General features: G+C 40.4%; 2 protein-coding genes across 12 annotated transcripts in view; both read right to left on the bottom strand.

Annotated features, from left to right (window-relative positions):
• Positions 1 to 15,582, bottom strand: part of kmt2ca (lysine (K)-specific methyltransferase 2Ca) — a 240,048-nt gene extending 224,466 nt beyond the window's left edge. For 6 of the 11 annotated variants that reach the window (XM_031796715.1, XM_031796717.1, XM_031796724.1 and 3 more), the window contains exon 1: positions 15,217 to 15,581. The gene's annotated coding sequence lies outside the window, so the exon portion shown is untranslated. Of the gene's footprint in view, positions 1 to 14,777 lie in introns of all 11 variants that reach the window. The other 5 variants (XM_031796721.1, XM_031796726.1, XM_031796723.1 and 2 more) reach the window with 3 other exon arrangements.
• A 7,540-nt stretch (positions 15,583 to 23,122) lies between these two features.
• xrcc2 (X-ray repair complementing defective repair in Chinese hamster cells 2) lies at positions 23,123 to 25,031 on the bottom strand. The gene is made up of 3 exons (XM_020508748.2): positions 24,814 to 25,031; positions 24,235 to 24,316; positions 23,123 to 24,135 (listed from the first exon to the last, which is right to left on the bottom strand). The coding sequence occupies exons 1-3, from the start codon at positions 24,850 to 24,852 to the stop codon at positions 23,330 to 23,332; spliced, it is 927 nt and encodes a 308-aa protein (XP_020364337.1). The 5' UTR covers positions 24,853 to 25,031; the 3' UTR covers positions 23,123 to 23,329.
• Between the last annotated feature and the right edge of the window lie 418 nt (positions 25,032 to 25,449).

The following is a 25,449-nucleotide window of genomic DNA, read 5'->3' as shown; positions in this document are numbered from 1 at the left end:
ACTCTGAGAACGCGCCCTGGAATACCCATCTGGCCCCCCGACTCTGCGGGTATTGACCTGATTGAAGACTTTTAGTACGTCGGCCTCAGGAGAGCAAGATCACCCAATCTTCTAGGTTAGTGGCGGCCCTCGCACCTGGCACAATGTTGTTACTGTCAAAGCGTGCATTTAATGTATTGAGTTTGTCTAGTAGAAAGGCATCGGTTGGGCAGATCACGTCTGGGTCTTCCTTTTTAACCGATAATGGGCTGTAGCACCTGACAAAAGTGGCAGGTGTCAGAGCCTGTGTAATATGATTCCACCGTATTCCTATATTGTCCTTCTTGTTAGAGGACTCTGGAGGTCATAGTGGGACTTCTTGTATTTGTTCCTGTCCTTAGCCGTAGCGTCAGGGTTGTCTGCGATAGCCCTGTGTGCGGTAGACCTTTAGTTTAATGCCAACCTCAGTTTTAATCCAGGACTTTTGAGTGGGGAAGCAGCAAACCTTAACTGTGGGGACGTCGTCGATGCATTTCCTAATGAAGCCGGTGACAGAGGTGGTTAGCTCGATGTTATCGACGGAGTCCAACGCCAGCAAAGCAGTCCTGGAGACTATTTCTCAACTGAGCGAGTCATGGGTGATTCCTGTTTGAGTTACTTCTTGTAAACAGGAAGCAGGAGTACGGAGTCATGATCTGATTTGCTTGTGGGTAGAATAACAGTAGTCTTTATTGCCCCTAGTGGCGAGGGAGACGTGTTGATGGAAGTTAGGCATCACGTTTCTTAATGACACAGAATTTAATTAGGTGGCAACCAGAAAAGAAGCCTCAATGTATTTTTTCCTGCTTGGTTATAACATTGTACAACTTGTTGAGTGCCAGCTTGTTATTTTTCTTGTCCTGAGGTGAAATGCATACAACAGTCACGATAACAGCTGAAAACTCCCTCGGGAGGTGAAAGTGTTGGAATATCTGATGACATTTAACCAAGAGAGGTGAACAATGGGTCGACACTAACAAGTTGATGTAGAGGCAAACCCACCCATCCCCTCGTTTTCCTCGACTCTGCGGTCCTATCGTTGCGGTGAATGACGAATCCATCGAGTTGGACAGCCATGAGGGGGTGATCTTGTCCGAGACCAATGTTTCAGAAAAGCAGAGAATATTGCAGTTGAGTGTCTCTCCGGTAGCAAATCTGCAATCGGAAGTCATCCATTTTATCATCATCAAGTGGCCAGTAGAATGGAGGGAAGAGGTGACCGGTTCTCCTGTCACCTTAATCTGAACCCGGAATTGAGTTAAGCAACTGCCATTTCTGACGTTCAAAAGTTCTTGTCAGTTGTAAGAAATGATAGCTGATTATTTGTACCTTATATTTAGAGAAATTAACAACAAAAGATACAAAGTTGGGTCAGTGCTTGCAAAATGGCCACCATCCAGTACGGTGCCATTTCTGTATTTTTAACTACAGAACACAGCCTATACAACTACCACTATTAGTAACTGAGAAAATTGACAGTAACAACTGCAACAACTGCTCGGTGAAAGGCACAACTGGAAGAGCACTTCCACAAGAAGGAGGGAAAACCTTACAACAAAAAAGACAACGAGGTGAGGGCAGCGTTACCGAGACCAGCTGTGCGACTACAGTGCCTTTAGAAAGGATTCATAACCATTGACTTATTCCATATTTTGTTGTGAATTCAAAAAGTGTTTTAGAAAAAAACTATACCCCATCCATTATTACAAAGTTCACCTGGATTGTGCAACATTTGCCCATTATTCTTTTTCAGAATTATTCAAGCTCTGCCATATTGGCTGTTGATCATATACAGACCACCATTTTTAGGTCTTGCCATAGGATTTCAAGTAGATCAAAGTCAAAACTGTAACATTGCCACTCAGAAGCATCCACTGTCTTCTTGGTAAACAACTCCAGTGTAGATTTGGCCTTGTGTTCTAGGTTATTGTCCTGCTGAAAGGAATTCATCTCCCAGTGTCATTTTATCCAGAAATACTCCCCAGGCCTCAATGATTATAAGCATACCTATAACATGACGCAGCCACCATATTTTCAAGCATAGTGGACAGTGATAATAAGTAATGTGTTGTATTGGATTTGCCCCAAAACATACATTTGTGTCCTGAATTTTAAAGGTGTTAATTGCTATGGCACATTTTTTTGCATTATTTGCCTAGTGCCTTGTTGCAAGCAGGATGCATGTTTTGGAATAAAACAAATCTGTACAGGCTTCCTTCTTTCAATTGTCAATTAGGTTAGCATTGTGGAGTAACTACAGTGTTATTGATCCGTCCACAGTTTTATCCTAAAAAACTCAAACTGTTTCAAAGTCACTAGCAGCCTCAGTGAAATCCCTGAGCGGTTTTCTTCCTCTCCGGCAACTGAGTTAGGAAGGACACCTGTATCTTTGTATTGACTGGGTGTATTGATACACCCTCCAGAGCATAATGATTAACTTCATCATGCTCAAAGGGATATTCAAAATGATTGCTTTTCAATCTTTTAACCCATCTACCAATAGGTGCCGGAAAACCTCCCTGGTCTTTCTGGTGGAATCTGTGTTTGAAATTCACTGCTCGACTGAGGGACCTTACAGGTAATTGTATGTGTGGGGTACAGAGATGAGGCAGTCGTTTAAAAAAAATAATGTTAAAACACTTATTGCACACAGAGCGAGTCCATGCAACGGATGTGATATATTTAGCACATTTTTACACCTGGACTTATTTAGGCTTGCCAAAACAAAGGGGTTGAATCCTTATTGACTGAAGACATTTCAGCTGTTCATTTTTTATTAACCCCAAAAAAATCTAATAAAACATAATTCCACTGACATTAAGGGTATAATGTCTAGGCCAGAGACAAAGAATCTCAATTGAATCCATTTGAAATTCAGGCTGTAACAACAAAAAGAGGAAAAAGTCAATGGGTGGAAATACTTTTTGAAGGCACTGTACGTGCTCTACTGAGCACTGCTGAAATTAATTTAGCCATTTAGTTCAGCACAGTCATCCTGGGGTGGAGAATGAAAATGAGAAAGAGAGGAGAGAGAAGAAATAGAAGGGCGCCCCGCTGTGCGTATGTACCGGCGCTTATTTTAATATTGATTTAACACGAGGGTTTTAACAGGTTTCGAATGCACTGCTAGAGCCAAGTGGCTGCTCAGCCTCACACTGTCGCTGGGCAGACCACAAACACCCTAAGACATGAGCATGCTGGTTTGTTTGAAACGCAGGCCTATGTGCCTATGGCACCAGAAACGGAAGTTGGTTCGTACACGTCTATGACACATCACAGACCCAATCGCCCCCCCCCCCCCCCCCCTCCCTTCACAGCATGTTATTTTGGGACATCACTGAGCATATTAGCATGGGTTCCCACATTTAAGGACAGATGTGGTAGTTTGTGACATGTGGCTGCCCTGGCCCTGCTAGTTTGCTATTGCAGAACACACCCTCTTCCCTTCTTTTCTCCCCCTCGCTAGACTCTCAGCCAATCAGAGTAAAGAAATGTTGCTCTTGTTCAGTCCCTCCTTGGCTCAGTCTGCACAGATCTTATCTGAGGTAGTGTTGTAGATTTGGACAACAGAAGAGGCCGGTGCTAGAGATAGTAATCTATTCCAAAAAGGGAGAAGTATATTCCACAAACTTGGGGGAAAAAATGTTAGATAGATGAAAAAGTGATATTTCTTAAAGACGTATAAAACATATGATGTAGTGTAACAAACATTGTGTAAATCACTCACCATAGGCCTATCGTGGCACTAAGCCCCTTGAAATTGTATGAGTAAACAAAAATATGAACATCTTGGATGTATAGGTATTTGATGTAGAGGACCAGAAGAAAGTTTGGACACACCTACTAATTCAAGAGTTTCTCTTTATTTGTATTATTTTCTACATTTTAGAATAATAGTGAAGATAGCAAAACTATGAAATAAGACATATTGAATTATATAGTAACCAAAAGTGTTAAATCAAAATATATTACATGAGATTCTTCAAAGTAGCCACCCTTTGCCTTGATGTACTCATGGCATTCTCTCAACCAGCTTCACCTGGAATAATTTTCCAACAGTCTTGAAGGAGTTCCAACATATGCTGAGAACATGTTTGCTGCTTTTCCTTCACTCTGCAGTCCAACTCATCGTTGGAACCAAAAATAAAAAATTTGGACTCATCAGACCAAAGGACAGATTTCCACCGGTCTAGTGTCCAATGCTTGGGTTTCTTGGCCAAAGTAAGTATCTCCTTATTATTGGTGTCCTTTAGTAGTGGTTTCTTTGCAGCAATTTGACAATGAAGGCCTGATTCACACGGTCTCTTCTGAACAGATGATGTTGAGATGTGTCTGTTACTTGAACTCTGAAGCATTTATTTGAGCTGCAATTTCTGAGGCTGATAACTGAGGATAATGAACGTATCCTCTGCAGCAGAGGTAACTCTGGGTCTTCCTTTCCTGTGGCGGTGCTCATGAGAGCCAGTTTCATCATATCGCTTGATGGTTTTTGCAACTGCACTTGAAGTTCTTGAAATTTTCCAGATTGACTGACCTTCATGTCTTAAAGTAATGATGGACTGTCGTTTCGCTTTGGTTATTTGAGCTGTTCTTGCCATAATTTGGACTTGGTCTTTTACCAAATAGGGTTATCTTCTGTATACCATCCCTACCTTGTCACAACACAACTGATTGGCTAAAACGCACTGAGGGAAAAATCCAAAAATTATCTTTTAACAAGGCACACCTGTTAATTGAAATGCATTCCAGGTGACTACCTCATGAAGCTGGTTGAGAGAATCCCAAGAGTGTGCAAAGCTGTCATCAAGGCAAAGGAAGGCTATTTTGAAAAATCTCAAATATAGTGTGATTTGTGAAACCCTTTTTTGGTTACTACATGATTCTGTGTGTTACTAATCTTGATGTCTTAACTTTTATTCTACTAATGTAGGAAATAGTACAAATAAAGAAAAACCCTGGAATGAGTAGGTGTGTCCAAACCTTTGAATGGTACTGTATATGTATTTGATGCGTGTGTGGTCTGCCAGGTGGCATGTCTCACTCGTGAACTAGATCATCCCATCGAACACAATCTGTTGTGTTTGGCAATTTGTCCTGAAGGATGGTCAGAGGGTGTGTTGCATTAGTTGAACAAAAAAAGGCAAACATTTTAAATGGAAAAACACATTTCTTAAGAGTCACTTTGGGGTGTATTCAGCAAGGTGAAAGAATTTTAGGAAAATTGCAAACAGAATTTCATTACATTTAACTATTTTACGTTACTAACCAGAACCCCTATTCTACACTATAGGCCTACCGTTCTTCCTTAACGTATTGTAACGTTGCACTCTTAAAACAGGCACCTCAAACTACACATTTCTTCTTACTGAATGCAGCAAAGGTTGCACAAGCATTGGTAGGAGGGGCCTGCAAGCAGCAAGGTGGGTGTGGACAGTTCTCTCAGCTAATTTAACAAGCACGACCATCACTGCAAGGTGGGTGCGGACAGTTCTCTCAGCTAATTTAACAAGCACGACCATCACTGCAAGCAGCAAGGTGGGTGTGGACAGTTCTCTCAGCTAATTTAACAAGCACGACCATCACTGCAAGGTGGGTGCGGACAGTTCTCTCAGCTAATTTAACAAGCACGACCATCACTGCAAGGTGGGTGCGGACAGTTCTCTCAGCTAAGTTAACAAGCACGACCCTCACTGCAAGCAGCAAGGTGGGTGCGGACAGTTGTCTCAGCTAATTTAACAAGCACGACCATCACTGCAAGCAGCAAGGTGGGTGCGGACAGTTGTCTCAGCTAATTTAACAAGCACGACCATCACTGCAAGCAGCAAGGTGGGTGTGGACAGTTCTCTCAGCTAATTTGACGACCATCACTGACACCACCGCTTGCATACCGCTCTTGCAACGATAGCTTTTCAGAGTGGAAGACCAAAGTGCACATTTTAAAACTCAAGGCTTTCCTGGATGTAATTTTGTCTTTCAAAGACTTGCTGGAAACCACTGCAAAGCCTACATTTAAGTTAGCAATTTGACACCCTAAGGATGACACATTTCGCCAACTTCACCATTAAGGGTACAGTGGGGAAAACAAGTATTTGATACACTGCAACAATTAGTGTTATTACTGATATAATTTTTTTTATTTTTTTTATTAACTGAATTTCAGCAATTGAATTGGCTTACAATGGGAAATCATAGTCACAAACCAGCAGTGGTGTCTAGAGAAGTGGGTATACTCTAAATTGACCCCCCCAAAAAATCCACAACGACCCACTCGGCGAAGGAAAGGCACCGTGTGAAAATTATGAGAAACAGTGACATACACTCTGAATGACCTGAAAATCCAATATTGGTCTTTCAGTCAGGCCAACTATTGAAACAGATAAATGAGGCTGTCAACGGAGTCAGACATTTTTGGCAGATTTTTCCCTTTTTATTCCGATTTATGCTCTCAAAGTCACTGTTTAATAGCAAAACAACATTGGATGTTCTAAGTTCATAATGCATAAACCACATCAGGAGAACACTTGAGGTCTGGGAAAACTCTAACACACTTTCATTTTTTTGGTGTAGTTACCCTTTAATTCAAGTGCACAGGCACCTACCACTGTTTTTTGGCAGTGTTTCAATAGTGCACATGAGATGGAGTTTGCAAAACAAATGGCCACTGGCCTGATGCAAATAATCATGATATCATTCTGCCAGGTAGGTATAGTTGACTTTGTAGCTAGTTAACATTTAATTAAGAAGGTTTTTGGGAAAGCCTTTCCAGAAGACAAAGACGGTTAGGCCTATCATTAGCATAGCCTCATTATGTTTTCTGTTCCCCTCTTTGAAACCTGGAAGTTTTACGTCATTCTATGAGGCATAGCTTACCTTGCTTCAAAGTAGCCTATCACCAAAATGACCTGAACCCAATAGAAAATCTTTGGAGGGAGCTGAAAGTCTGTATTGCCCAGCGACAGCCCCGAAACCTGAAGGATCTGGAGAAGGTCTGTATGGAGGAGTGGGCCAAAATCCTTGCTGCAGTGTGTGCAAACCTGGTCAAGAACTACAGGAAATATATGATGTCTGTAATTGCAAACAAAGGTTTCTGTACCAAATATTAAGTTCTGCTTTTCTGATGTATCAAATACTTATGTCATGCAATAAAATGCAAATTAATTACTTAAAAATCATACAATGTGATTTTCTGGATTTTTGTTTTAGATTCCGTCTCTCACAGTTGAAGTGTACCTATGATAAAAAATTACAGACTTCTACATGCTTTGTAAGTAGGAAAACTTGCAACATCGGCAGTGTATCAAATACTTGTTCTCCCCACTGTATATATTGTTATTGTTTTTTTGTAATAAACATTCAGATCGGTTCCATCAGCATCATTAATTGATACGGCATATACCTCCACTACACTACTTTGATAAACATCGTGGGGATTAAGTGAGTATACATCATGCCCAATGAAAAATAAGTGGGTATACAACGTATACCCCTCAACCACTGGAAACCACAGTTGGGTTTACAAGATTGGACAGCACAGTACACAGTAGAGCACACACATACAGTTCAAGTCGGAAGTTTACATACATTTAGGTTGGAGTCATTAAACCTGTTTTTCAACCGCTCTACAAATTTCACACAGATAATTCTTAGGTGGTAATAAGCATCTTCAAAACTGCCATACTGTAGGGGAAATATCAAACGAATTTATGAAATAGGAACAAATATACAGAACATTTGTATTTGTTTCTGTAGACCATTGTAGGCCATGCAGCATGCAAAATGATACAATACAGAAACACATTTGGACTTCAGACAAGCTCCCTCAAAGAAACACGTACAGTTGAAGTCGGAAGTTTACATACACTTAGGTTGGAGTCATTAAAAACAAATTATTCAACCAGTCCACAAATTTCTTGTTAACAAACATTCATTTTGGCAAGTCGGTTAGGGCATCTACTTTGTGCATGACACAAATTATTTCTCCAACAACTATTTACAGACAGAATATTTCATTGTCTCAATTCCAGTGGGTCAGAAGTTTACATACACTAAGTTGACTGTGCCTTTAAACAGCTAGGAAAATTCCAGAAAATTATGTCATGGCTTTAGAAGCTTCTGATAGACTAATTGACATCATTTTTGTCAATTGGAGGTGTACCTGTGGATGTATTTCAAGGCCATCCTTCAAACTCATTGCCTCTTTGCTTGACATCATGGGAAAATAAAAATAAATAAGCCAAGACCTCAGAAAAACTTATTGTCGACCTCCACAAGTATGGTTCATCCTTGGGAGCAATTTCCAAACGCCTGAAGGTACCACATTTATCTGTACAAACAAAAGTACGCAAGTATAAACACCACGGGAACGTACTTTTGTGCGAAAAGTGCAAATCAATCCCAGAACAGCAAAGGACCTTGTGAAGATGCTAGAGGAAACAGGCACAAAAGAATCTACATCCACAATAAAACAAGTACTATATCGTCATAACCTGAAAGGCCGCTAAGCAAGGAAGAAGCCACGGCTCCAAAACCACCATAAAAATGCCAGACTACGGTTTGCAACTGCACATGGGGACAAAGATCCAAATTTTTGGAGAAATGTCCTCTGGTCTGATGAAACAAAAATAGAACTGTTTGGTCATAATGACCATCGTCATGATTGGAGGAAAAAGAGGGAGGCTTGCAAGCCGAAGAACACCATCCCAACCTTAAGCACGGGGGTGGCAGCATCATGTTGTGGGGGTGCTTTGCTGCAGGAGGGACTGGTGCACTTCACAAAATAGATGGCATTATGAGGTAGGAAAATTAGGTGGATATATTGAGGCAACATCTCAAGACATCAGTAAGGAAGTTAAAAGCTTGGTCGCAAATGGGTCTTCCAAATGGATAATGAACCCAAGTATACTTCCAAAGTTGTGGCAAAATGGCTTAAAAACAACAAAGTAAAGGTATTGGAGTGGCCATCGCAAAGCCCTGACCTCAATCCCATAGAAAAATTTGTGGTCAGAACTAGAGGTCGACCGATTAATCAGGGGCAATTACAAGTTTTCATAACAATCGGAAATCTGTATTTTTGGACACCATTTTTTTATTTTTTACCTTTATTTAACTAGGCAAGTCAGTTAAGAACACATTCTTATTTTCAATGTCGGACTAGGAACGGTGGGTTAACTGCCTTGTTCAGGGGCAGAACGACAGATTTTTACCTTGTCAGCTCGGGGATTCAATCTTGCAACCTTACGGTTAACTAGTCCAACGCTCAAACCACCTGCCTCACGAGGAGCCTGCCTGTTATACGAATGCAGTAAGAAACCATGGTAAGTTGCTAGCTAGCATTAAACTTATCTTATAAAAAACTATCAAATCAATCATAATCACTAGTTAACTACACATGGTTGATGATATCACTAGTTTATCTAGCGTGTCCTGCTTTGCATATAATCGATGCGGGGGGCATTCGCAATAAAGGACTGTCGTTGCTCCAACATGTACCTAACCATAAACATCAATGCCTTTCTTAAAATCATCATCATATTTTTAAACATGCATATTTAGTTAATATTGCCTGCTAACTTTTTTTAACTAGGGAAAATGTGTCACTTCTCTTGCAACAGAGTCAGGGTATATGCAGCAGTTTGAGCCGCCTGGCTCGTTGCGAACTGTGTGAAGACCATTTCTTCCTAACAAAGACAGCCAACTTTGCCAAACGGGGGATGATTTAATAAAAGCGCATTTGCGAAAAAAGCACAAGCGTTGCACGACTGTACCTAACTATAAACATCAATGCCTTTCTTAAAATGAAGACACAGAAGTATATATTTTTAAACCTGCATATATAGCTCAAAGAAATCCAGGTTTGCAGGCAACATTAACCAGGTGAAGTTGTGTCACTTCTCTTGCGTTCATTGCACGCAGAGTCAGGATATATACAACAGTTTGGGTCGCCTGGCTCGTTGCGAACTAATTTGCCAGAATTTTACGTAATTATGACATAACATTGAAGGTTGTGCAATGTAACAGGAATATTTAGACTTATGGATGCCACCCGTTAGATAAAATGCGGAACGGTTCCGTATTTCACTGAAAGAATAAACGTTTTGTTTTCGAAATGATAGTTTCCAGATTCGACCATATTAATGACCAAAGGCTCGTATTTCTGTGTGTTTATTATAAATCATTCATTCAAACAGCACTTTCGTGCGTTTTGCCAGCAGCTCTTCGCAATGCTTCAAGCATTGAGCTGTTTATGACTTCAAGCCTATCAACTCCCGAGATTAGGCTGGTGTAACCGATGTGAAATGGCTAGCTAGTTAGCGCTAATAGCGTTTCAATCGGTGACGTCACTCACTCTGAGACCTTGAAGTAGTTGTTCCCCGCCGCGGCTTTTGTGGAGCGATGGGTAACGATGCTTCGAGGGTGGCTGTTGTCGATGTGTTCCTGGTTCGAGCCCAGGTAGGGGTGAGGAGGGGGGCGGAAGCTATCCTGTTACACTGGCAATACTAAAGTGCCTATAAGAATATAGTCAAAGGTATATGAAATACAAATGGTAAAGAGAGAAATAGTCCTATAATAACTACAATCTAAAACTTCTTACCTGGGAATATTGAAAACATGTTAAAAGGAACCACCAGCTTTCATATGTTCTCATGTTCTGAGCAAGGAACTTAAACGTTAGCTTTCTTACATGGCGCATATTGCACTTACTTTCTTCTCCAACATGTTTTGCATTATTTAAACCAAATTGAACATTAAATTTATTTGAGGCTACATTTATTTTATTGATGTATTATATTAAGTTAAAATAAGTGTTAATTCAGTATTGTTGTAATTGTTTTTGGTCCTCCAATAATCTGTATCGGCGTTGAAAGAGCCTAATCAGTCGACCTCTAGTCAGAACTGAAATGGCGTGTGCGAGCAAGGAGGCCTTACAAACCTGACTCAGTTACACCAGCTCTGTCAGGAGGAATGGGCCAAAAGTCACCCAACTTATTGTGGGAAGATTGTAGAAGGTTACCCGAAACATTTGACCCAAGTTAAACCGTTTAAAGGCAATGCTACCAAATACTAATTGAGTGTATGTAAACTTATGACCCACTGGGAATGTGATGAAAGAAATAAAAGCTGAAATAAATCATTCTCTACTATTATTCTGACAATTCACATTCTTAAAATAAAGTGGTGATCCTAACTGACATAAGATAGGGAATCTTTACTAGGATAAAATTTCAGGAATTGTCAAAAACTGAGTTTAAATGTATTTGGCTAAGCTGTATGTAAACTTCCAATGGCACCTGATAACAAGTTCAAACAGGTGCCATTAATACAGGTAATGAGTGGAGGACAAAGGAGCCTCTTAAAGAAGATGTTAAAGGTCTGTGAGAGCCAGAAATCTTGCTTGTTTTTAGGTGACCAAACACTTATTTTCCACCATAATTTGCTAATAAATTCATAAAAATTCCTACAATGTGATTTTCTGGATTTTTTTTCTCATTTTGTCTGTCATAGTTGAAGTGTACCTATGATGACAATTACAGGCCTCTCTCGTCTTTTTAAGTGGGAGAACTTGCACAATTGGTGGCTGACTAAATACTTTTTTGCCCCACTAAGTATTTGAATACCTACCAACCAGTAAGAATTCCGGCTCTCACAACCTGTTAGTTTTTCTTTAAGAAGCCCTCCTGTTCTCTACTAATTACCTGTATTAACTGCACCTGTTTGAACTCGTTACCTGTATAAAAGACACCTGTCCACACACTCAATCAAACAGACTCCAACCTCTCCACAATGGCCAAGACCAGAGAGCTGTGTAAGGACATCAGTGCTAAAAATTGTAGACCTGCACAGGGCTGGGATGGGCTACAGGACAGTAGGCAAGCAGCTTGGTGAGAAGGCATCAACTGTTGGTGCAATTATTATAAAATGGAAGAAGTTAAAGATGACGGTCAATCACCTGATGATTGACCGTCATCACCTGATCGCCCCTTGTGGGGCATCAATGATCATGAGGAAGGTGAGGGATCAGCCCAGAACGACATGGCAGGACCTGGTCAGTGACCTGAAGAGAGCTGGGACCACGGTCTCAAAGAAAACCATTAGTAACACACTACGCCGTCATGGATTAAAATCATGCAGCACACGCAAGGTCCCCCTGCTCAAGCCAGCGCATGTCCAGGCCCGTCTGAAGTTTGCCAATGACCATCTGGATGATCCAGAGGAGGAATGGGAGAAGGTCATGTGGTTTGATAAGACAAAAATGTAGCTTTTTGGTCTAAACTCCACTCGCCGTGTTTGGAGGAAGAAAAAGGATGAGTACAACCCCAAGAACACCATCCCAACTGTGAAGCATGGAGGTGGAATCATCATTCTTTGGGGATGCTTTTCTGCTACGGGGACAGGACGACTGCACCGTATTGAGGGGAGGATGGATGGGGCCATGTATCGCGAGATCTTGGCCAACAACCTCCTTCCCACAGTAAGAGCATTGAAGATGGGTCGTGGCTGGGTCTTCCAGCATGACCACCACCCGAAACACACAGCCAGGGCAACTAAGGAGTGCCTCCGTAAGAAGCATCTCAAGGTCCTGGAGTGGCCTAGCCAGTCTCCAGACCTGAACCCAATAGAAAATCTTTGGAGAGAGCTAAAAGTCCATATTGCCCAGCGACAGCCCCGAAACCTGAAGAAGGTCTATATGGAGGAGTGGGCCAAAATCCCTGCTGCAGTGTGTGCAAACCTGGTCAAGAACTACAGGAAACGTATGATCTCTGTAATTGCAAACAAAGGTTTCTGTACCAAATATTAGGTTCTGCTTTTCTGATGTATCAAATACTTATGTCATGCAATAAAATGCAAATTAATTACTTAAAAATCATACAATGTGATTTTCTGGATTATTGTTTTAGATTCCGTCTCTCACAGTTGAAGTACCTATGATAAAAATTACAGACCTCTACATGCTTTGTAAGTGGGAAAACGTACACAATCGGCAGTGTATCAAATACTTGTTCTCCCCACTGTATTTAGGATACATCACCATGAAGAGAATGACATTCATATCCCTAATTATGCATTTATCTGTAGTAGAGACCAGGGACCCATGATGAAATTCTGTTTCTGGGTGTAAATCCACTTCACTTACTGTAGTTCAATAAGAGAAATCTATTTTTTTCCCCAAAGTTAATGTGTCATGTCATAGCTCGCACCCCATTCTTTCTGCAGACATCATTGACTTGTATACTGTGTTAAAACTTCGACATCAATGGCTTTTGTTTGGCATACATTTTAAGTGAAAAATCAGAGTCAATGCAATTCCATTACCTTGGAATTGCCCTCCGTTTATGGGGAGCCTAGTCAGAATTTGCACTGAAAGTGCCAAGACAGGAATATGGGTTATGAAGGTGGTATGAAGTGCTTACATATTAGGTACCCTTCAAACAGTGAAAATAGTGATATTGAATAATCCCCCTTGACGTTTTGCTCTCCTTTCAGCTTGGCAAAACATCTAGCTAAAAACCAACTCTTCAACTATGTAGCCCAATGGCTGTGCTTTAATGTGCAAGGTCTCCAAAACAAATATTAAAAGTATTACAAGTGGGGTGGTGAGACCCATCCTTTGAGGGAGGCTTGACTTTTTTGGCAACACTCATCTTCGCTAGGTTCTTAGTAAGCACTACAGGACCACGACATGAATCAGACTGATGGAGATTAATTGAGCCATTCTATGCCCTATATTCAAGGATCCGCTCATTCTTTCACATGACTTATAAAAGCTTCAGGGTCAGTTTCCCAAACACAGATTAAACCTAATCTCAATTGAAACAACTTTTTAGTCCAGGTCTAGGCTTAATCTAAATCCAATAAAACTCCTACCCGTCTACAGCATTTGGTCTCAATCTTCATTCACTGAACAACATGATGCACATAGATTCTCATAACATTTTCCTGTTCTTAGCTCACATAACGCTGTGGTCCAGTGACAAATTTTGTTCAAAATTAAATGAGACATCATATGATAGCAACTGGATTCCTTGGTTGTCAATGGAAGGACCTGCAAGCAGTGTTGGCTTTAAAGTCACACCAAGAGTTACGCATAGTTATTGAGGAAAGATAACAACAACACTGGGCTCACCTCATGTCCCACCAATAGCCATAGAAAATGTGTGGTTCTCCAATTTAGGTCCTGGAGACCTAACGTTACTGGGTGATCAGGGATTTATTCCAGCCCATCACCTGACCTGATTCAAATAGTCATCCAAACATGCATCTTCAGTCTGGGACATCATTTGTAAAGTCAGGTGTGTTACTGAAAGGCTGAATACTGTACCCCGAATATAGTGGACTAGCGTTTGAGACGTCTGGTTTAAAACGTCCAGGCTCTGTGATCTGCTTATGTCAAAACCCATTTGTACAGTTCAAGAGTGGGCATTGGGGTTGAACGTATGTTGTTCAAAGCTCTGTAAACACACACAAAATAAGTTTTTGACCGCATCATTAGTTGATAGTCATAACCATGCCAAACACTGACATTGATTGCCTCTTCTTGCGTGAGTAGCCTAACCATAGCGTTAAAGTCTCATATTAAAAATGAAATTAAGTTGAATTTAAGCAGTATGAGGCCATATATTAGCATCGAAATAATAACAGAAACCGAGCGCTCTACACTACGGTGACATGAGTGGCCACACGGAAATCTTGAGGGTGGCTGGTTCTCGCTGCGCAAGAAACAAAACTACGAGTAAAATGTCGAGATATACATTACAACTTACCTTTTAAACCCTAGAAGTGTAGATTAATTTCCTTCATGACCTTTAAAGGCATATGAGAAATGTAATACTTTCGTTTATTATAAGTGGGGTGGGGGGTATCGTTGACTCGATCTTCCACCAATTCAAAAATATGGGGAAACGACCGGTGCACTTTCGGCGCCTCAAAACCATACATGAACTGATATATTCCTTTATGTATTCTTCGGTTCTTGGCTTATAAAAGTACGTCAACCAGTTAACACAAACGTTACTTCTCTCCTTTCGACCACCAAGATTCACTTTCCACTGGAAAACGCATCAAAATGATATTATACATCCCAATCGTTTCTTGAATTCTTCACAGTAAAATGATTGCAATAATGATATATCCACAACTTGTAAATTCCCACAAAAGGTTTGTTAAAGCTTTAAAACTATCGAGAGAAAAGAAAACGCTTACGGAATTGATGCAATTCTTTTTTTTCCTTTCCAGCTTCCAGCCAACTTAAACCAGTATTAAATCCAACAAGAAACTTTCTTCAAATATTTCATATGGATTATGTTTGACATAATGTCTTCCGTTGGAACATTCCTGTTAGAATACAGAAAATTAAGTTTTCTTCTGAAAATGTGAAATTTAAAGTTGAAGCATTTACTCCATCATGGTGGCCATGTTTAGGAGAGACCTAAGCACTGCCTGTCAACGTTAGGCGCGGAAATAGGACCAATGAAATGTTAAATTACACGTATTATATAAAATAATGGTGCAAGAGGAATAAACAATTTATAAAAAATGAGCTTTTTCAAAGGCTCAAATACAAATATATGTAAATTGCAGCGTTTTGGGTCAGATCGCGTAATACATGTTTTGAAAAAAAGTCTCACTGACCCTGCGGAGTGATACATTGGAGCACTATCCAGGTAAAGAGACTTCTCAGTCATCAGCCAAGAATTCTCAAACCATGGACCTGGAGTTTTTACGTAGAGTGGATGGGATTCTGTTCGCGTGGCCATGCATTCTCTCTATTTTTATTCATATCTGCTGGTTTTATTCAAGAGAACCCAGTAGCAAAATACCTATTATTTTGTGATTAGTTATTATGGTTGCAAATAAGTTTTAAAAATGTGTTTTATTTCTGTTGCTATAAAAGTCCTTATTCTCAGAATTATCACATAAGAATATTCTACTAGCTGGCAGAAGTGCATAACATCATGAATTGCATTTTGCCTTTCGCTGCAGAAAATGATTAAGGTAATTGTGGGAGTTCTAATAGAGTTATGAATTGTGTACTTTGCTAAACATATTATGAGTTGATTATTAAACATTAAGGTATCAAACACACTTAAAGCACATCCTAATGCATCCATTTATTTTTTGTCAAAGGGAGTCACAAATTACATTTAAACACCAGGCATCAACTTCCTTGAGGGGGCAAAAAAGACACCCATACATTCACTTACATCCGCCTATCATAGTGCTACTTTATCTATTGATTCTGCTCAGCTCTTTTCTTTAGATTTCTTTTTCTCATTGATCAGTGGGATGCACTCTGGGGGTCAAGGAGGGGATGGAGGAAGTCCAGACTGGTCCAGGTGCAGGAGGAAATGAGCTTCATGGGTTGAAAGAGGCTCCACTGTCTCATAGGACAGTGCTTCACTGATTCACTGAGTGCTCAGACCTCACTTATATCCTCCTCTTGTGTCCTTAGTTCTGTGTGCGTTTGTGTCAATGAAAGTGTGCTTCTTCTCTGCCCTGAAGTGTTTTGAGTAGGGGTAGGACTCGTATAAATATAGTCTGCACTACTATGTTTCCCTACCCACCATCAGCGCACTAAGCCATCACTGTATATGACAATAATGTTTGATTAAAAAAAATAATCTATGAATAACCTTCCCCAAAATGCATCCAGTATATATTCACATCCATTTAATAGACGTTGGGAGTTGTTCTGATGGATGACACATGGATACAGTTAGATGATATCCCTCTTCACTCATATGGTATACCACAATAACACACTGTGCTTTTGTTGCAATTATACAGCCTAGATCAAGCTAAAGGTTCATTCAAATGTTACCTTTTGTCATCCCAAATCCTTTCTAATTAATTCAAGGAGGTCTTATTTTGAGACAATATTGGATTCATTTTGAATTGCTAATGCAGGACCTTTCTCTTTCAAGCGCAATTGTATATACCTTGAAAGGGACTGCACCTCTCTCTTCCCTGTCATATTATACAATCCTAATGGAGCCCCCTCTCCCTAACCCAAGCCCTTTGAAACTTTAGAATTCAAAATAATAATAATAATAATTGAATTTGCACCAATCTATATAATTGGTCTGAATAAGCCCTTCATTTTCTCACGTCATGCAGTGGTTTAACATTGAGAGACTTGTGCAATACATTTACAAATGACTCCAGCTGGAGGTCTCCTGCTGAAGCAACCCAGTGGCTACCACTGTTTCACACCCGTAACATAGGCTACCTTAGGCAGTGGCAAGTAGAAAATACTGATTCTATCCCCTATGTATGCTCTTTTACTCTAATATTTGATGATACAACATGACTGCAGTGAGGTTTTATTCATAAACCTCGAACACCATGGTAACTTTGCAATTTTTTTTAACCAGGACAATAATTATAGAGATGGAATGGAACGACAATTGCATGCCACATACGAGACTAGTTAAGTTTGTTATATCTGGAGTACTTCTCCTGTCCTATTCGGTGTCCTGTGTGAATCTAAGTGTGCGTTCTCTAATTCTCTCCTTCTCTCTTTCTTTCTCTCTCTCGGGAGGACCTGAGCCCTAGGACCATGCCCCAGGATTACCTGACATGATGACTCCTTGCTGTCCCCAGTCCACCTGGCCGTGCTGCTGCTCCAGTTTCAACTGTTCTGCCTTCTTATTATTCGAACATGCTGGTCATTTATGAACATTTGAACATCTTGGCCATGTTCTGTTATAATCTCCACCCGGCACAGCCAGAAGAGGACTGGCCACCCCACATATGCTCTCTCTAATTCTCTCTTTTTTTCTCTCTCTCGGAGGACCTGAGCCCTAGGACCATGCCCCAGGACTACCTGACATGATGACTCCTTGCTGTCCCCAGTCCATCTGACCGTGCTGCTGCTCCAGTTTCAACTGTTCTGCCTTATTATTATACGACCATGCTGGTCATTTATGAACATTTGAACATCTTGGCCATGTTCTGTTATAATCTCCACCCGGCACAGCCAGAAGAGGACTGGCCACCCCACATAGCCTGGTTCCTCTCTAGGTTTCTTCCTAGGTTTTGGCCTTTCTAGGGAGTTTTTCCTAGCCACCGTGCTTCTACACCTGCATTGCTTGCTGTTTGGGGTTTTAGGCTGGGTTTCTGTACAGCACTTTGAGATATCAGCTGATGTACGAAGGGCTATATAAATACATTTGATTTGATTGGATTTGAAGGCCATTCAGTCTGGATTTCATGGAGTTAGGTTAAATGGCAACTTCCATTATGTTTTACCTTACAGTATATATAACAATTTCTCAAAGCTTAAATACAATACACACACCCACACACACACACATACACATCTGTTTAACACCTAAACACATAGCGAAATAACAAACTAAGAATCATTGGTCTCATGTCTTCTAATTAAGGATATTGTTGAACACACTGCTTCTTCACCCCAGGCTTGGACTACTAAATGGTATCATTCAGAGCCATAAGCCCTCCCCAGGCATCAAGCCTTTTGCTAACTGCTGAAGAACACAAAGAAAAAATCAACAGCAATAAACAAATCAATTAAGAGGAACTGTCTTTCTTTTGTGCTGCTTGGCATCCATTTGGTTTTCTGGGCCAAAGTTAAAGGCTGCTCTGCTGTCGTGGTCTTGAAGTCTGTCGGTTGAATGTGGGCAAGGGGACCCAGTTCAAATCAGTAAGTAAGCAAATTCATAATTCATAATAAAAATAATATTGAGCTTGTGTGTCATCATGTAACGTGCATTAGATTGATTGATAGTTTGTGCTGACTAAATGAAATCTAGGGTTTGAGGTATCCGGCCTCTGAGTGGGATGTTTTGAAATAGTATGGTTGTTGGTGCTTCAGCAAGCTAGAATCAAGGTGATGCCTTTACAGCCAAGAGCAACACCTTGTGAATGTGGATTATGAAGGAGAGTATGGGTTATTATTGATTATCAAACATGACAGAGGATATTAATATGCATAATTGTATCCTCATGCTGAGATAGACATTCAAATTGGTTTTGACTAAATGGGATGCAGATCAAATCAGAACTTCGAAGCAGGTTAGAAGAATTAACGTAGCAGGTTAGGAGAATTAACGTAGCAGGTTTGGAGAGTTAACGTAGCAGGTTAGGAGAATTAACGTAGCAGGTTAGGAGAATTAGCGTAGCAGGTTAGGATAATTAACATAGCAGGTTAGGATAATTAACATAGCAGTTGGGATAATTAACGTAGCAGGTTAGGATAATTAATGTAGCAAGTTAGGCGAATTAGGTTAAGGTTAGAAATTGGGATTAGGGTTAGCTAAAATGCAAAACAATTGCAACTTTTGAGGTGACTTTGACATCAGCTGCATCCCTTTTAACCATGATCATTCAAGGTGATTGCCAGTGTATCTATCTATAAGGCAGCCAATTCTGAAGAACAACACAGTTGTGCCCTTGACCACACTTGCTTGTATAGAAAATCTCAATTGCAACATCAAGAACCTTCAAATCCAACCTTTTTGGCAGAGTAAGGGTGAGTCGGAGAGATCAGAATTTTGCTTTGCTCTTTCTTTGATAGAAGAGAATTGATCTGAACATTTTCAAGAAAATAGGAGTCTTAAGCCATATCGACCAGGAGCAAAGCTTAAAGAGAGAGCACAAAGAATACAATGTGAAATGACTTGGCAACTGCTGGGCGATCAGCACAGACTTGTACTGCCATGAGGCCATTGTGGTTAATGCTTATCGACTGAAACCAACTGCACACTCCAAATACAAAGGATGTCATCATTATAGGTGGGCTATTTATCCCGAACTGAGGACACCCAGAACTGAGGACACAATATAGTTTCCTCGATTCTGGATGTCAGTTCATTCTAATGAGAAAAATGTGTATTTTTACAGATTTCACCTTTAATATTCACATTTCTTCTAACACTGTTAAGAATTTTAATTAAACAAGCCCAGCTGTCACTCAACAGAGGTCTGAAGTTGAATGTACCTTTCAAACACAACACACAACAGATTTTCACAGCTCATCTACGCAGCAATTTGTCCTAAAGTTGGATCGGTTGGGGGATACATACAGTATGTGCAACAGTCCCTGTCCTTGTGGGCTATTTAGTTAATACCCTGAGGGATAAATCACATGACATGGGACAATGGTGGAGCAGAGTGAACAGCTGCTGGAGGGGTGGGTACTTTTACCAACTCCTCTTAGAGTAATAACAAACCATTCAGTGCCTAATTACTCAGTAAGGCTTGCCTTATAGAACAGAGAGCCGCGAAACAATACAGGGATCCACAGGGAGGGAACAAAACCCTGCTATTATGTACAGTACAGCTGGTCTCCGTCAATGAGCTACGAGCAGTCTGGGTTCCACAGGACGCGTGACTGATAGATAATTACTGTGTAATTAGTTGTGTTTCTCCAGGGCATCGCTATGGGATGCTGGCTGGGTGTCAAAAGTCAAAGGATAATTGGGTAGGGTGAGAGTAGTCCTGCTTGAACATGAAGACCCCATTTAAATAGTAGTGCTTGCCAGCTTGACCAAGCACTCCCCATATTACAAGCTAGGTAATAACCTAGGAATTGATGAGGCTCAACAGTCCATGAAACTGTTTTAAACTATCACCCTAAACATTTACTAGAATAGAGATGAAGGAAGTCCTATAGAGGGCGAGTTTGGTTTGACAGATATCCCAGACTGTACATGAATCTGGATGACTGACATACAGAGGCTCTGCTCCATCCACTCTACCCTTGAACTGTCTGTGAAATATACTCTACAAGAGTGTTAACAGACATACACACAGACATATTTGTACACACAATCTATTGATGGCTTATTTTATAGAAAACTCTCTTCCTAACTGTCATACAGTATATCCTCTTTTCCAAAATACTTTAGACTTAAGAAGATCTGTCATATGAAGGGTAATTTCACTTTTAGAGTCTACAGTATTCACACCCCACATTTTGTTGTGTTACAGCCTGAATTTAAAATGGAGTCAATTTAGATTGTTTTGTAACTGGCCTACACATAACATCCCATAATGTAAAAGTGTAATTATACTTTTCTACATTTTTGAAAATTAATAAAAAATGAAAAGCTGAAACTTCTTGAATAAGTATTCAACCCCTTTCTAATAGCAAGCCTAAGTAAGTTTAATAATATACAATTTCTTAACAAGTCACATAATAAGTTGCATGGCCTCACTCTGTGTGCAATAATAGTGTTTAACATGATTTTTGAATGACTACCTCATCTCTGTACCCCACACATACAATTATCTGTAAGGTCCCTCAGTTGAGCAGTGAATTTAAAAACAGATCCACCACAAAGACCAGGGAGGTTTTCCAATGCCTCGCAAAGAAGGGCACCTATTGGTAGATAGGAAAAAAATAAAAACATCAGACATTGAATATCCATTTGAGCATGATGAAGTTATTAATTACACTTTGGATGTTGCTTCAATACACCCAGTCACTACAAAAATACAGGCGTCCTTCCTAACTCAGTTGCAGGAGAAGAAGGAAACCACTCCGGGATTTCACCATGAGGCCAATGGAGACTTTAAAACAGTTAGAGTTTAATGGCTGTGATTGGAGAAAAATGAGGATGGATCAACAACATTGTAGTTATTCCACAATAGTAACCTAATTATTCATGAAAAGAATGAAGCCTGTACAGAATAAAAACATTCAAAAACATGCATCCTGTTTGCAACAAGGCACTAAAGTAATACTGCAAAAAATGTGCAACGCAATTATCTTTTTGTCCTGAATAAAAAGTTTATGTTTGGAGCAAATCCAATACAACACATTACTGAGTACCACTCTCCATATTTTCAAGCACAGTGGTGGCTGCATTATGTTATGGGTATGCCTTTAATCGTTAAGGACTGGGGAGTTTTTCAGAATAAAAAGGAAACGGAATGGAGCTAAGCACAGGCAAAATCCTAGAGGAAAACCTGATTGTCTGCTTTATACCAGACAGGGGAGATGAATTCCCCTTTTCAGCAGGACAATAAACTAAAACACAAGGGAAAATGTACACTGGAGTTGGTTTCCTAGATAGTGAATGTTCCTGGCCGAGTTACAGTTTGACTTAAGTCTTCTTAAATCGCCATTGACCCCCCCCCCCCCCCCCCCCCCACACTGCTGCTACTCGTTGTTTATGATCTATATGCATAGTCACTTCATATACAAATGACCTCAACTAACCTGTACCCCCGTACACTGACTCGGTACCGGTACCCCCTGTATATAGCCTCGTTATTCTTGTGTTATTTTTCAGTATTATGTTTTACTTTAGTCTCCTTGGTAAATATTTTCTTAAATCTTCTTGAACTGCACTGTTGGTTACGGGCTTATAAGTAAGCATTTCACGGTAAGGTCTACACTTGTGTATTTGGCGCACGTGACAAATAAAGTCTGATTTAGGCTGGGATTCTATACAACACTTTGTGACATCAGCTCATGTAAGAAGGGCTTTATAAATACATTTGATTGATTGATTGATTGATTGGATTTGAAATTCTATGGCAAGACCTGAAAATAGTTGTCTAGCAATGAGATCAACAACCAATGTAAGAGACCTTGAAGAAATTTGAAAATAATAAATAGGCAAATGTTACACAATCCAGCTGTGGAAATATCATAAGAGACTTACCCAGAAAGACTAATCACTGCCAATGGTGCTTCTACAAAGTATTGACTCAGGGGTGTGAATACTTATGTAAATTAAATATTTCTGTATTTAATTTTCAATAAATTTGACAGAATTTCAAAAAATATGTTTTCACTTTGTCATTATGGGGTATTGTGTGTGGATGGGTGAGATTTTTTTAAATCTTAAATTCAGGCTGTAACACAACAACATGTGGAATAAGTCAAGGGGTATGAATACTTTCTGAAGACACTGAATGTGCAGTGTATGAAAGTATTGAGACCCCTTGACTTTTCCCTAATTTTGTTAAGTTACACCGTATTCTAAAATGTATTAAATAGTTTTTCCCCCTCATCAACCATCACAAAATTCCCCATAATGACAAAGCAAAAACAGGGTTTTAGAATGTTTTCTTCTAAAGCATACAGTTATTCAAAAGTATTCAGACTGTTTCAAAACATTTGCAACCTCTGTAACAGTTGCCCTATCTTACTTATTTCGTATTGATTTATTATTTTACAAATGACAAACATAAAACATAATAGCATCCACATTTGGTGGATTAAAATAATTCAACAAATGTAAGAAATAAAATCACTAAAAGATGCTGTAGCATCTAATATCAGTTTAACACATCCAGAATCAGAATAGAATTCAATCAATTGAGTTCAACAACATCTTCATAAAAACTGAACACCCCCTTCCATAACACAAAAAGATGAGCATTTAGTGCCTCTTGTACTTGTGGTGGTGCATGCAGCTGAAAACACCTGCTTTCTGTCCTTGGTCACCTCTCCTTTGGAAAACAGCACTCTGTGTGTCACTAGCCTCTGCCAGGCCCTGCTGAGGTAGGCCTTGTCAAAGTTTGAGGCACGAGAGGAGGACCACTGTCTCCAGGAGGAAGACGATGAGGTTGGCTCAGAGGGCCCAGGTGTCATGCCTGCCAAGTCAGCCTGAGCCGAGTGCCCGTAGTCCCTCATGATGGCGTGCGTGGTGGCGAACACCACTATACGGTAGTCTCGCAGCAGCCGATCCAGGAGCTCTGAACACTTCCTGAGGTTGGCTTCCTGCTTTGCCACGCTCTCCCCTCCCCCACTTCGGTCCACCCAATAGAAGGCTGAGATGCTGTCGATGACCAATAGGCACAGAGTGGGCCGGCTGCAGAAGGTATTCTCCAGATAGTGCAGTGTGAGAAGCAGCTGGACTGAGCTGGAGCAGTGAACCACGAAGAGTCGGCCTAGGCAGGCTCGCACCCTCTCCTCAGGCTCTACCGCCGCCCCACTATCCTCTCCTTTTGCGTCCTCCCCCAGGCGCTGCTCCAGTACTGTCACCAGCCTCAGCATGTCAAAGTGGTAGTCGGTGTCCACGTACATGACTTCCACTTCCAGGCCCCCCCGGTCGGCTGGGAGGATGCAGTGGGTCACCAGATGGTACATGGTCTCAGTCTTTCCACTTCCCTCGGTGCCATGGAACTCCACTACGTCACCTGGTGAATGAATGTAAAAGAAATGTCAACTATGTGACTACTGTAATAATTTCTTTATATGGCCTGATGATGCCATGTTTATACACCAGGGCAAACTACCTTGAATAGGTCCAGCACCATCAGGAAAGATGTGAGGTTCAATGTCCCTCAATGACCGTCTCCCCTCCAACCTAGCAAACAACTGAAATAAAATGCATATTCATTTAGAAAACAACATAATATATTCATGACCCATAAGCTACTTCTGATTTTACTTTGATAACAAAGTACTACTAGCTGCTAACTTGAAGTTCTGGTTTACCTTCGGTATTCATATCTGGCCCAAAGCAGGAAAACAGCTGATCAGAACCAGGAAGTGACTGTAAAATGTTTGTTAGAACTAAGCTAACTGCGATGTGTCTCTGTGGTTACTAGATCGTTGTATGGAAGTGCGTAAGTGTTAACAATGTTAGTTATCGGGTACATACTCGTTAACCTGTATGGAGTGTGTGTCGAAAGCGACAGAAAAGCACGAAAGGGTTATAAAAGAGCACGTACAAAGAAAAGGTTGGTTAGCTAAGCACATGGGGATATACTTGATGGAAAGGTGCACATCGACATATACATAATGTTACTTTATTAAAAACCTTTCGTTAGATACTTATTACACTTATAGGGTAACGTTAATTTGCAACATACTTGTGCACCGTTCTCTGTCATTTTGGCAGTAGTTGTCATCCCCTGTATCTGTCAGGAAAAAAAGAACGCGCTTTTTCAAATCGACTTCCTGCTTTTGGTATTTTACCGTAATATCTGACACAGACGAGCTATATGCATTGTTACCGAATCTTTGGTACACATAATGAAAAGTAGTTAAGCATAATTGCTATTAATCCTAACTTTATCAATAATAAAGTATATTAGCTCGTGTGACAATTTTATTTTCCTGCGTGAGGAATGGTTACAGCAAAACAAGGTTGCCAAAATTTCGCGTCCAGAGAGGAAACAGTGGAGTTCAGATGCCACCTTGCGTTGTTTATATTGAAATACATAGGTGGTATTCTGGCAGCGTTTTATAGGCAGCCCAATTCTGATATTTTTTTCCACTTCAGATAATTTTAAGAGCTGATCTGATTGGCCAAAATATAAATTAGTGAAACAAATATCCGAATTGGGCTGCCTGTCTAAAATCATCCTTAGATGTTTTTACGGCTTCTTCATTTAGGCTACCGAGTGGCGCAGCCGTTTAAAGCACTTCATCTCAGTGTTAGTGTAACCGATGTGAAATGACTAGCTAGTTAGCGGGGTGCGCACAAATAGCGTTTCAATTGGTGA

Source organism: Oncorhynchus kisutch, linkage group LG18, assembly GCF_002021735.2.
Source record: "Oncorhynchus kisutch isolate 150728-3 linkage group LG18, Okis_V2, whole genome shotgun sequence".
Lineage (NCBI taxonomy): Eukaryota > Metazoa > Chordata > Actinopteri > Salmoniformes > Salmonidae > Oncorhynchus > Oncorhynchus kisutch.
This window is presented reverse-complemented; position numbering and strand designations above follow the sequence as displayed.